This window comes from Gymnoscopelus microlampas (genome assembly GCF_963454915.1).
Source record: "Gymnoscopelus microlampas genome assembly, chromosome: 17".
NCBI classification, from domain to species: domain Eukaryota; kingdom Metazoa; phylum Chordata; class Actinopteri; order Myctophiformes; family Myctophidae; genus Gymnoscopelus; species Gymnoscopelus microlampas.
The window spans coordinates 36,927,260-36,940,219 of record NC_139954.1 but is presented as its reverse complement, the minus strand read 5'-3'; the positions used below and the strand labels follow the sequence as shown (position 1 = coordinate 36,940,219).

The following is a 12,960-nucleotide window of genomic DNA, read 5'->3' as shown; positions in this document are numbered from 1 at the left end:
AACAGTGATTAGACAGACTTTAGTTTTTATGTTCAAGTAGCCCTAATTGATTTGGCCATCTGTTAGTATAAATATTGTGCTGGCTCAGAGAGGGGGGCGAGACACTGTTGTTTTATGAAGCCTAATAAACATAGAAACCCAAGTTTATCCTCTAAAAGGAAGAAAACAGTATTAACGGACCATACAGTGGTCTGGCATATTTAGCCCATTGACCACGACTCTATACAAGTCCTCACACATAATTTTACAGTGCAGTTTCATACAGTGGCGTAAGCACTGCAATTTTACTACCGCCAAATAAACTCAATGAAATATAATGTTAATCCCTTAATGACCACACTAATGACTATTACTTGTGGTTTAATAATTGGAAGTCGATGGACTGAAAACTCCTGTACTCAGCCAATACGTTAATGAAGTGCAATTACACTCGGCCTGGTCAAGGCAGCCTTGCTCAAAATAAAAACGAGTACATTACGATGCCCGTCGCAACTCTACACATTAGCATTAGGGAGCCTGGGGCCCCCTTACCTGCCTCGCAGATCTGCTGGCTTGGCCTGACTGATCGACCTGTCTCATTAAGTCTAGTGCTATTGACTCCACTTTGGCCCGCTGTGTATGTGCGGCTCCTCCGTAGCTTGCTGGAAGCAGTTTAAGAGCCCACAGGACCAATAGATGACCTTAAGTCTCAGTACCTCACTGATTATCTCCCTGTTGAGCTCTAATCAGGAATGATAAAGCAGTGATTCAACAATCTACCCAAGAACAAATTTCCATGAGGTATCCTCTATGCATCCAACAAGTAACATGTTCACTTGGAAAGTGCAAAATGCGAGCCAGACTATATTTACTTTCATTCTGTGCTGATTGATTTCAATGAACCTCATGTTTAATGTGTAATCAGTATCCTCTTGATGCTCAGAACCGCTGAAAATGTGGGATTGCATTGCTTGGCCATGAAATGCTCAAAGATATTTTGGGATCTACGGTATTTGGATTCAGTGTGCTGATATGGTATTTCAAAACAATGACAAGGGGAAGGAACGGCCTTGGTGAAATTCCTTTAGCCAGGGCCCTGGAGAGATGGGGTAAAATGTATCCAGACGTGGGTTTAGAATTAGGGCTGGCTGGGTGATTAACCAAATATTTAGAGCCAATAACCGACTCAATCTTGCTCATGTAGATTAGTCAAATAATCGAGAAGCATTATTTCTTTTTCTTGTTTTTCTTCAACGGAATGACACGAAATACATTTTAATAGATTTTTCGACTAAATCAATTAGGCTGATTAACCCCGTAACCCTGTTTTAGGCCTATAGGCTACTTCGTTGTGCAATGGTGGCATACAAGGAAAAGTGAAAATAACGTGAGCTTGAAGATAAACATACTTATAATGCATTATAATCTACTTATAACACTGTATAAGTATATCATTATAACTAAGCCCTCACAAATATGCATAATGCTTTATAACAATATCCAACTATAATAATTGTCATTACAACAACAAATGACCACTTATAGTGCCTTATAATGACAGTATAATACATTTTAACAGTGATTATAATGCATTATAGACATGGGATGCATAGCAGTGTTACCAATTGTTCATTAATTGTAATCACGGCAAATAATTATGACATTGCTTTGAAGTGCATAGCCCAGCCATAGTTGGAATACACTTAGCCTAATTGATATTTACTGTTAAAGCTTTTAGGCTATATACCACAAAATGACTGGCTAAGTAGGGACGTGCATTGTAAAAATGCATCAGCATGCTTCTTATGTGTCCTGCCTGTAGGCTATACTGCAGACATAGTGAGTCCACCCAGCCTAGTCCAGTAGTTCTCAACCAAGCTCACAACGCCTCGCAAGATCGACTATTTTCACATTTTTCTCCTCTTTCTTATATCATTTGACAATTTGGCCAATGTTTTATAGTATAGTTTGTTGATTACTTTTGATGCAGTAATGGTCTTGTTTTTTCTTTTTTTTTCTTTTTTAGGTATTAAAAAGGTCCTTAAATTGTCAGAGAATATTTTGTAAATAAAATCCAAAGGAAATCATGTGGGGACCACCCTGGGGGTCCCGACCCACGGGTTGAGAACCACTGGCCTAGTCAATGGTTTTCCAATCATGTGACCATCATCTTCAAACAGCTCTATTTCATCCTCAAACCACTCCAAATAAATCAATATTTTTCATCAATTATTCATGTGCCAGGACTGGTTGAATATAGTCCATCACATTTTCGATTTCTGCAGAACTGATGATGAAAACGACAGAATTCAACCTTCCTAGTAGGCCAATAGACGTATACCCACTACCCAGTAGCCAATTATCAGTACCAGTACCAGCAAGCATTCGCCACAGACAGTGTTGCCAGGTCTGCTTATTATAAGCAACTTTGGGCTTGTTTTTTTCCGAAGTTGCTTGCAAATATTGGTAGTTGCGGGTTGTTGTGAGCTTGTAGATCGGCTATTTTCAAATAGCCGATCCAGGCCTGGGTTTAAAGTGCTCATGTGGCCACTGGCCTATAGTTGCTTCTTTTGGGCTTGTTTTCCCAGACCTGGCTGCTTATTTCTCTCGCAAAACCTGGCAACACTGGGCTGAACCTGCCTCTCTCAGTCAGGATGGCCACCTGCCTTCATGGACTTGCATGCGATTCTAATAACAATATAGGGCGTCAATAAATAACACTGAAGAGTCTTCAATCACAACAGAATGCCTGCTTGCAGTACATTCTCAAAGGTAAACAATCACAAAATCACAAAAAAATAGCATTTTCATGATTTTCTTTCTGGACAAGTAAAAATTGGGAAAATGACCCCATTTTTAGATTGTTGTTCTGAAACGAAAATCTGAAAAATGCTTTTTTTTTAAAGTCAATTCCAATTGAAAATCTAATTATACTAAGATCCCCAGAGCCACTCGGACTGCTGTGTAGGGCAGGCTACCACCACTCAGAGTCACGATGTTAAGTTATAGTATTTACGAGGCATGGATCAGATGGATGGAATTAACAGGCAACGGCCAAGAAGCCATAAAGTCGGATCATCGCTGCTCCAGCATGAGGATAATAACGATATCCGGCGATGTTGGCTTTGCGTTGGACAACATTAGATACCCAAGGCAACAATTATAAAGTCCACACACACACATTCCCAATTTCTCAAGAAAACCAGCCACCTGCAATGTTATCTATTCTAAACACGAGCAAAACATTGTGACTGACACACACGTTTCTGATTTAAAAAGGTACACAGATGCAAATATATATTATAAAATTATGTCAACTTACTTTACTTTTCACAGTGTCGTTACTGGTTTCATCACGAACGCATCAGATAGATAGAAGTCCCAGACTCGTCCTGGTTGCATGCTGACCAGTCCAGTGGTCACTCAGTCCCGACTCACTCTATCTCGGTATGAATGAGAAGAGCAGTGTACAGCGTTGCCAGATTTTGCGAGAGAAATGAGCAACCAGGCCATCCTACGAAAGAGGCAGGTTCAGAATCAAGTCAACCGTGCTGTTCAATAGTGGCTATTAGCCTACCTCTATTAGCAGCGTTGCCATATTTTGTGAAAGAAACAAGCAACCAGGTCTATGAAACAAGCCCAAAGGAAGCGACTATTAGGCCACATGAGCACTTTTATGAATTGCAAGTTTGCAACGGCTAGTTGAAAATAGCCGATCTACAGGCGAGCTTGTAAAAATGTGGAATATTTGGAATGTTTTTGAAACATTCTACAACACAAATCTGGTACGGGGCTCCCTGGCACAAAACATTTTCATATGTGGGTTAGGGACACATAGGCCCGCCTACATTAATACATTTGGGGCCGGGGGTCCATGACATGGAAATATTTGAGAACCGCTGGTTTAAATAATGATAATAAAAAATGGAAGCAAGCCCAAATAAGTAGGCTAACTACACTTTAGAAACAAGCCCCAAAAACCGCAACCCACAACTACCAATATTTACAAGCAAATGACCAGAAAAATAAGCCCAAAGTCGCTTATAATAAACGGACATGGCAACACCGATCCCGGACCCGGAGCCGTTCTTCTCAGCGTGTATCTCCTTGGGAACTAGCGGAACAAGTGCTCAGCCTTCTGCTGATTGGCTCAAATGAATAAAGCTGCCCCCTCCCCCCTTCCCATTACCCCCCTGCCCCCCCCCCCCCCCCCTCCCAATCCCCTCCCCATCAACACTCAAAAAGCAAAAATGCAAGATTCAGTCAATGATGATGGAGTGATGATTCAGTACCAGGCAGAATTGAAACACATATTGTTTTTGATTATTTTTTATAAAAGACAAATTATCAAAGAAATTCCCTAAATTAGAAAACATGTTTAAGAAGTAGTGAAAATAGCAGATCTGCATGAGCTTGTAGATCTACTAATGTCACTAGTTTGTTTGGGACCTGTGCAAACATCTGATTTCTCCTTTGGGTCTTGAGTTAAAACGTTTGGGAACCACTAGGCCACTGAAGTGGCCCTTAGGGCACTGAAGCCAAACAAGTTTGAGAACCAGAACCACTAACCTACCATCATAATATGATCTGTCTGTTATATTATGTTTATGTTATATTATTCATGAAATTATTTTCAAAAAATGTTTGAATTTGTTTTCAACTCATGAAAATGTGTGAACATTTTTGGAAATAATATTTTAGAATAATAATAATTAATGACAAATTGTAGGAAACAAAAAATAAAAGGATATTCACTCGCGACCCACCCACGACAATGGATCCGCAACCCACTGTTTAGGAAACAGTGGCCTAAGGCCACTGAAGGGATGCCAATATGTTCAAAATAAAACAGCATGACGGCAAATAAGTATTGTGTAAGTTTTCTATTTAATTTGGTTTAGTACTTTACCAATCATCAGGTTCACACAGTTTGTCAATGTTTTTTCTTTCTTCTTAATTTTCCACTTTCTCTCACATCCCTGTTATGAGTTCACATTCTGTTTTGTTACTCAGTATTTACACTAGATTTATGTTTTGTTGACCTCTTTTAAGGGCCCCAACTTGTTTATTTGGAATTTTGATAATGATTTGAGTTTGAAAACCTGTGTTGCCTTGTATTGTGCTTTGACTTCTTGGTTCCTCACATTTGGTTGTACCTCCACATACCCCTAGGGGTAGCTAGGGGTATGTATATGTAACTCCATTTGAGAAGCACAGGAATGTAAACTTAACCTAGCCTACATAAACAGGTAAATAGTAGACCTCCATGCCGCCTTGAATGGGCTGATATTGAATTTCATGGAAAGGGGTGTCCTATCTCACCATTGTTATTGGAATACAACATGGGTCGCCCTCTACGGTGTCAGTGGTCTCAGCTACTGTATGGTGAGCTCAGACAGTTGCTTGGAAACAGTCAACTTTAACACATTTCAAGGGTAACCCCCATGGCAACTGATATCACCAAAGGATAGCTGCTGTTTACCCCTAACCATGGAAACACAGCCCGGCCTGCTGTGTTCCATTATCATGTGATATAGACACAGCGACACAGGTCTGATCCATCCATTTCCACAAAGAGCACCGCCTCTATTGAAAAGGAATTCCAATTCCTCACAGGTATTTGCAGAAAATGTATAAAGTAATGGAGAATGTAATGATGGGACTCACTCTATTGATGCCTGTGCATTGCCAACCTAAGCCCATTTCTCCCTATCTCTAAGCTAAGATTATTCAGAAACATCTTGAAGCTAATGAACTTTATTCAGATTCTTAGAAGCTAATGAACTGGGTATTATGTGTGGTGTACCACTGTATATGCTCTACATCCTTTAAACTCTTACTACATTCTTTTTCATCATGACTGAATCCTTAAGTCTCTATAAGCTGATTACCTCTTGTGCTTTCTTTTTACTCAGAAATGTCAAGAGCAGACCTATACATCACTTGACTTGACACTATAAGGCATGTAGCCTTAGTGTGGTCCCTATTATACCCGGCCAATGACGCTTGAGTGCAAATGTATAGACCCCACACACACACACACACACACACACACACACACACCAGTGCGCGCACGCACGCACGCACGCACGCACGCACACACGCACGCACACACGCACGCACGCACGCACGCACGCACGCACGCACGCACACACACACACACACACACACACACACACACACACGTTTCTATCCACAGTTGGTGGGTAGGGAGAACCTGTTGTTGGAACTGTATTTTAATATTCTTGCCTTGCAAAATCCTGACATTCTGGTTGCTGATCCTTAGTGTTTGAACAACATATGGCTCAGGATTCATTAGCTGTTTAAGCAAGGAAGAGATTATTTTCACTGCCACAAGGCTTAAGGAGCTAAGAACCTCGACATTGCCACTGTCACTAAATACATTAGTAGTCCACCTCCTGACCTCTTCTCACTACCCTACTTAAGTTCAACTCAGTTCACGCTGTCATAGCAGGCTCGCTTGGGTCACTAGTTACACCGAAATTGGTGACTTAATTAAGTCTGTGACGACAGTGCTTGCTGTTTTGCTATTTCACAGAAACCCCATCCAGATCATTCGTCGGATTTACAGGTTTGTTTCAAAATTAAGGGTGCTGGATCAGATTAATCTTGAAAATTAAAACATCATAGAGTCATAGATTCTGAGCGGTCACAATGTTGAAACACAGATACATGTTGTACAATACTGTATGCTTTGCAAAACAGACTGCAGGGGCGAGGGGTCTAGTCCCATACATTAACATGCTGGGGCCTTTTAGTTTGTATTCATTTGATACACTGACTGAACATTTTTGGAAATCTTTAGAAAATATTAAAAAAATAATAATAATTAATGACAAAATTTAAGAAACAAAAAGTAAAAGGATATTCACTCGCAACCATGAAAATGGATCCACAGTTCGAGGCAGCAGAGAATCACAGACTTCCCTTTCCCAGTCAATATTAACCACTCCTATCTGGGGGATCAGGTTCAGCTCGGGGAACATAATCTCCCCTTGCCAAAAGAACTGTGACATTTGCCACATTTGTGGCACAACCTTTGGTTTAATTGAAATTGCGTTTGGCTTTGCATTGTGTAGAGGCCCCTCAATATCCGATTCAAATTTGGGATCGATCAGAACCTCAATTATATGTAAAATTGGCCCCTTCCATAAACTCAGTTATTCTCAGTAAGTACGGAATATCAAAAATCTGTATGAATCATGTTTATCACATGACTCCAGAGAACATGTGCAGCAATTTGTGTTAGTTTTGGAGAATAAATCTAGTTACAAAGAAAGGTTATTTGTACAACCTACGGTGCAAGAGCTATGGGCCAAAGCATCAAGTGGGCTGATATAGAGCCATTGAAGCCATAAAAAAATTGCCATGCATGCATGCGCACACGCGCGCGCGCGCGCACACACACACACACACACACACACACACACACACACACACACACACACACACACACACACACACACACACACACACACACACACACACACACAGGCAAAAACATAACAAACATAACTTCAGGCCCTAAAGCCGTTTCGGCCATTCCGTTCCAGTCTTTTGAATTTGTAGGGCAGAATAGAACAACTTCGGACTTTCATTGAGTTTTGCAGTCGACATCACCATCACTGGCACCTTTCAGCATCTTTAGCTCCTTCATTAGTTCATGCTCAAGTGTTAAGATCTCCTTGGGTTTCTTGTAAATGATGATTAATGTGTTGTTAGCATGAGTGAAGCTGAGGGCAGAACAGTCCAGCGGCAGCTGGCATCGGTCGAGGTCAGGAATACTAAACTTCTTATAATACTTTTTGTTTGAGGTCTTTATGATGCAGCATCTTTCAGCAGGCTCCACTGAAACACTGAAGACCTCTTTATGATAGGGAAGATTCCGGATTCTCCACTGAAAACTGGTCTTTGTGTCTTTACGAAAGAATGTAGGATTAACACAGTTCTCCTTGATCCCCTCAGATTCCAAAATGGCAACAGTGGGCATGTGAGGCTCTCCAACCTCTATCTGCCATTGGCCTTGAGCTCCCAGTGAGCTTTTAGACTTCCACTTCCTCAGGATGAGTTCATTTGTTTGTAGATCATACTCCTCTCCCATTTCTTTCCCATCTGTAAAGTGATAGCGGACCTTCCTTATCCCATCCTTTATCAAAGATGCTTTCTTTGATGATTTGAGTAGTTCAGGCCAAGATTGCTCAGCCATGTTGTTGAACAATTCCTGAAAACATGTTTATTTATATCCCCAAAACTCTCCCACACTTGGTGTGTCACATCTGTGTGCCGATTGGACAGAGTATTTAGACAATGTCACGGTTGCTATAGCAAACTTAGGCCTACTCGTTTTTATCTCCACCAGGCCGAAGGCAGGGGGAGACTATGTTGCCCCAGCTGAACTGGATCCCCGAGTTAGGAGTGGTATTATGGTCTGGGAAATGGAAGTCTGGGATTCTCTGCTGCCTGGGACTGTTACCTCCGTGGCCCAATTCTGGATAAGTGGTAGAAGATGGATGATGGACGGTCCTCACCATTAACAAATAAGTCACTATGTCTTTGTACGCTGAGTAAGCAGCTGTAGTATGTTTTTAGTTTAATTGAGACATCAATCTTCTACATGATAAATACAAAGTCAAGTGTACTAGGCATTATTCATGCTTATACCCTCCTTTTAGTGAATGATGATGATGAGGAGCACAAGACGCACTATTCTCAGAGAATCACACAAATACAGGGCTGGTTCTAGCTTGATATGGCTTCCGAAGATAACACCCCTTATGGAAGGCACACAAACATGCTCACATGCACGAGCACACCCACATAACACGAGCACGCACGCACGCACGCACGCACGCACGCACGCACGCACGCACGCACGCACGCACGCACGCACGCACGCACGCACGCACGCACGCACGCACACACACACACACACACACACACACACACACACACACACACACACACACACACACACACTGTGTATGTACCCCCCCAGCAAGACAATAAAAAAGATAATCAAACATGTGCAAATACAGTTTATGAGCCTGACGCAGCAATTAAATATACAGTCTATGTGCAATTTATCAAACATTCAGCATAGGCATAGGGACTAAATTACTCCTTAGCTATTTCTAGGCATGAGATACAAAATATCGGCATAATATGAACATATTTTAAGTTAGCCTACACAGCATTAGAAATACAACCTTCAGAACGTCACCTCAATGAAAGTTAACCAAATTAATGATGTGACCAATTCCACAATCACCCTGATGACCTGCGCCATTTGCCCCCTCTGATGACCCATTCCGTTTTATGAACACCTTGCAGTTTGTTATCCATGTTGTTTGGATCATCTCTACTCTGTTAAGGAAGTGTGTCCATCTGGCCATGCAGTGGTATTGTTCCAGGCCTGCTACTTGACATTCCAAGGGTCTAATCCTCCCGTTTTGTCTTTTCAGTTCCCTGACCTCTCGCATCCCATCACCCATTATCATTTTCCAACAGCTCATTACAAATACTGGATTTGACTTTTTCACTGCCCAATTGTAGTCTCACCAAAGCACTTCTCTCCCTACCCGTCTGTGCCAAATGGAAATAGTGACCTTTTTGAATGCTTCTATTAATAAAAAACAAATTCACAACAACAATGCTGGTGTAGCTAAGAGATTAGCTCCAAAAATAACTTTTTACATGCATGAATTACATTATATTATCAAGAAGTTCCACATTATCTTGACTATACAATATTATTTAAAAAGTCAATGGGAGACAATAGTCCTGAAATGTCAGGAGTCCAGTCTGTTCCTATTTGTCTGTTTGCAAGAGATGCTTGCAGTTTACAATGGGAAAGTGATAATACACAGAAAATACATCCTCACACATTTGAACAACACATCATATTCAATGGACCACAATGGAAACAAGACCACTGTACTAAACTTGTTAATGAAGTATTCAATCAATCAATCTAACCAACCAAATTGGATGGTATAGAGAAGTAATGTTGAGTCCTTAAAAACAGAAAAGTGCCAAAATCATGACGCTGTGGCTTTAACTACCTGCCAGTGTCCATATTAAGACGACATTAATTTGACCCTTGTGCTACGAAACCCGGCTCACAAGGGGTTTCCAGATAAACAATCTACTAGAAAGGTGTAGGGGGGGGGAGGGGATGTTCCTGCAGTACTGCTGAGAATCTCTGACATCATCAATATGATGACATGCGGCTCCATATTTTGGCAAGACTGATCGGTGGTCTCGCGGATAAGAGATCTGAGATTATGAATTCATAAAATGTGAAAAATATAAAAAAGATATCACTGCCTCCAGGAGAACCCTTTAGAGCAGAGGTTGCAAGACATGGACTGGTAGTCACACCATACCCATTCCTCCATCGTAAGGGCAGACGTCATTGCCAGACATTCCCGCAGCAGGCCGTTTCCCGGTTTAACCAGGTCCTTAAAAACGAGTGTTTCATATCTGCTACCATGGCAACCGTGATGACATCAAAATACTTACTGTCCAATCAATGTACAGCTGTGAAGCACCAACTTGGGAGAGTTTAAGCACATAAATAATAATGTCTGCCCTGCACAACACATTAACACAGGTAAAGACATACTGATAGCTCTGTCACAGAAATGGGAAGATAATAATGTTTTGTGTTAACGCTGTGTTTGCCGCTGGTGTTGTATTCGGCTTTGGTGTTGTGTTCGCTGTCTTCGTCTCTGCTGCGGCGGCGGCATTACTTATAGCTTGTTACTCTTACATGCAGGAAAGAGAAAGCAAGTACATGATACAGTCAGGGTCAGGGAGGAAATAAGTGTACTGACCTCCATCAAGGAGGGGAATTAACAGGTGCTGATGAAAGAATAATTTATTGAAAGGCTCCTCCCTTACACGCAGAGAAGAAGACAAGAACACCCTCCTGAAGGCCGTGAAGGAAATGGACCAGACCATACTCCCCACCGCTCAACACCCCCGCTTACAGGGACTCCCTGTAGAAGTTGCTAGTGCTGCGATAAGGATTACCCTCCCCTCCCAGCTTCCCTCCCACGAACATGGCAGTTGCGCTTATATGAACACTCGGCCAAGCCAATCGCCGCGCACCCCTAGTCTCTTCGATGGTGAACAGGAAATGCGCTATCCGTGCACCTCCACAAACATGTGTAGCAAATGTGTGTGAGCTTTTGACCAAAATGTGCAGCACTAGCAAAAAGTGTGTTTTGAAGAAAATGCAAAATGACAGAAAATCTATTTTTGAGTGATAGTCTATGTGTGATCTGAACCATCTGGGCAGTTCAGAGTGTTATAGGCCAAAACATTATAGGTCAAAACATAATGCAGGCGGAGGCTGAGACTGAGGCTGATTTGAAAAATTTGGGGTGGACTTCCTTTGTCTTTGTCTGCAAGATTACTCCGGACTCGCTCATGCACGGACTCACTCATGCACACGCCACACACAATGGGGAAAACGGTCTTCTGGCCCCACGGAGATGACACTGCCTATTCAGTATATATTTTGCTATTATATGCTGATGTAATTAGGCCTTCTGGCCACTATGTGTGTATAAGGACTGAACCTAGTTTGATTATTATTTTTAGCCAAGCCCTGAGGAAGACCCACGCAGGTCCAAAACTGGATCCACCTTATGGCCTTTTTTTTGAATAGCCAATTATTTTAACCGCTTTTTTCCTCAATTTAGTTATGTTATGTTTTTTTGACGGTCACTGCCACAGGGACAAAGATCCCAAAACACAAAGATCACCCTCCCTGCAGGCCGCTTGTGATTATGTAGATGCTCTGCCAAACCGGATGCGATGGATTCAGAGCATCCAGGATATGTTTACGCTGTGGGTCTGTAAGAGGCTATAGTCACCTAAGTCTGCCTGTCTGTTTGTCCAGAGACAATCTTCAAACCACTGGACTGATCAATTTAGAACCTCACATTTATTATTTATTCATTTATCATTTATTTCTGGTATATATAGATATTGTCATGATTGACATTATCGATATACCAGAGATGAATAATTATTAATACAACGTGAAATGATCATGATCATCAATATGATGTCAGAGATCCACATGGGAGCCATGGCGTTATTGGACCCAGTCTTGTTTTTACTTTGATACTGTGGAGTTGGGCTCACATGGCTCACACTGAGTACAAATGAGTACTCACAATGAGTACAAATTGGATGGATGGATGACCCCACTGGGCTTTTCTTTAGGGTCCCAGGATTGGCTCGGGGCGGGCCCCCTCCCAACGTGTTTTCACTGTGACTTGGTTCGGGGCGGGCCCCCTCCCAACGTGTTTTTACTGTGACTCTGCACGAGGCTAGCCATCTATGACACACTATCACATCTACATCTATGACAGTCCAGTATCGTACTTGTGATAGTTTTGAGAGACTAACTTTTCATCACCAGGCTTTCAACAGTGAAGAGCCTGGTTTATTTATTGTTGTGTTCAGATCCGGTCCAGAGCCTGCCTGCTGTATCCGTGATTCACACAAATTAGATTTCCGTAACCACTCTAGACCAGATCTGCAACCTTCAAAGTGAAATGATCCCAGTCTAATAAATGACTAACTGTACCACCAACACTATATGAGCAGTCGAACACTAAAGTTTAAATCCTGTATTTTTTTGCTGTTAGAAAGGGACAGGTGTAGGCCTAATCAAATAACCTATTTTTAAAATTGTATTTTATCTTATCCTGTGTCTTGTCTTGTTTTATATTATAGCTTTTATATTATAGCTGTCTCATTAAAAGTCTAAGCTTCACCGGAAATGACCCCCCCCCAACTGTTTACTGTACATATTTTTCTTTTTTATTACTTCTTGTATATATGATGCTTGGCATATTATTGTATTATTGTTTGTCTTTAAACGTCTCGATGAATTGAATACACAGGACCACAATGGAATTTTTTGGGTTCTTTTAAGCACCT

General features: G+C 41.5%; 1 protein-coding gene across 1 annotated transcript; it reads right to left on the bottom strand.

Annotated features, from left to right (window-relative positions):
- Positions 1-7,594: 7,594 nt before the first annotated feature.
- Positions 7,595-8,206, bottom strand: LOC311065272 (protein DPCD-like; the record flags this gene model as incomplete). Its single annotated transcript, XM_084085529.1, has 1 exon — positions 7,595-8,206. One exon carries the CDS (start codon positions 8,204-8,206, stop codon positions 7,595-7,597), a length of 612 nt encoding a protein of 203 aa, XP_083941655.1.
- Positions 8,207-12,960: the final 4,754 nt, after the last annotated feature.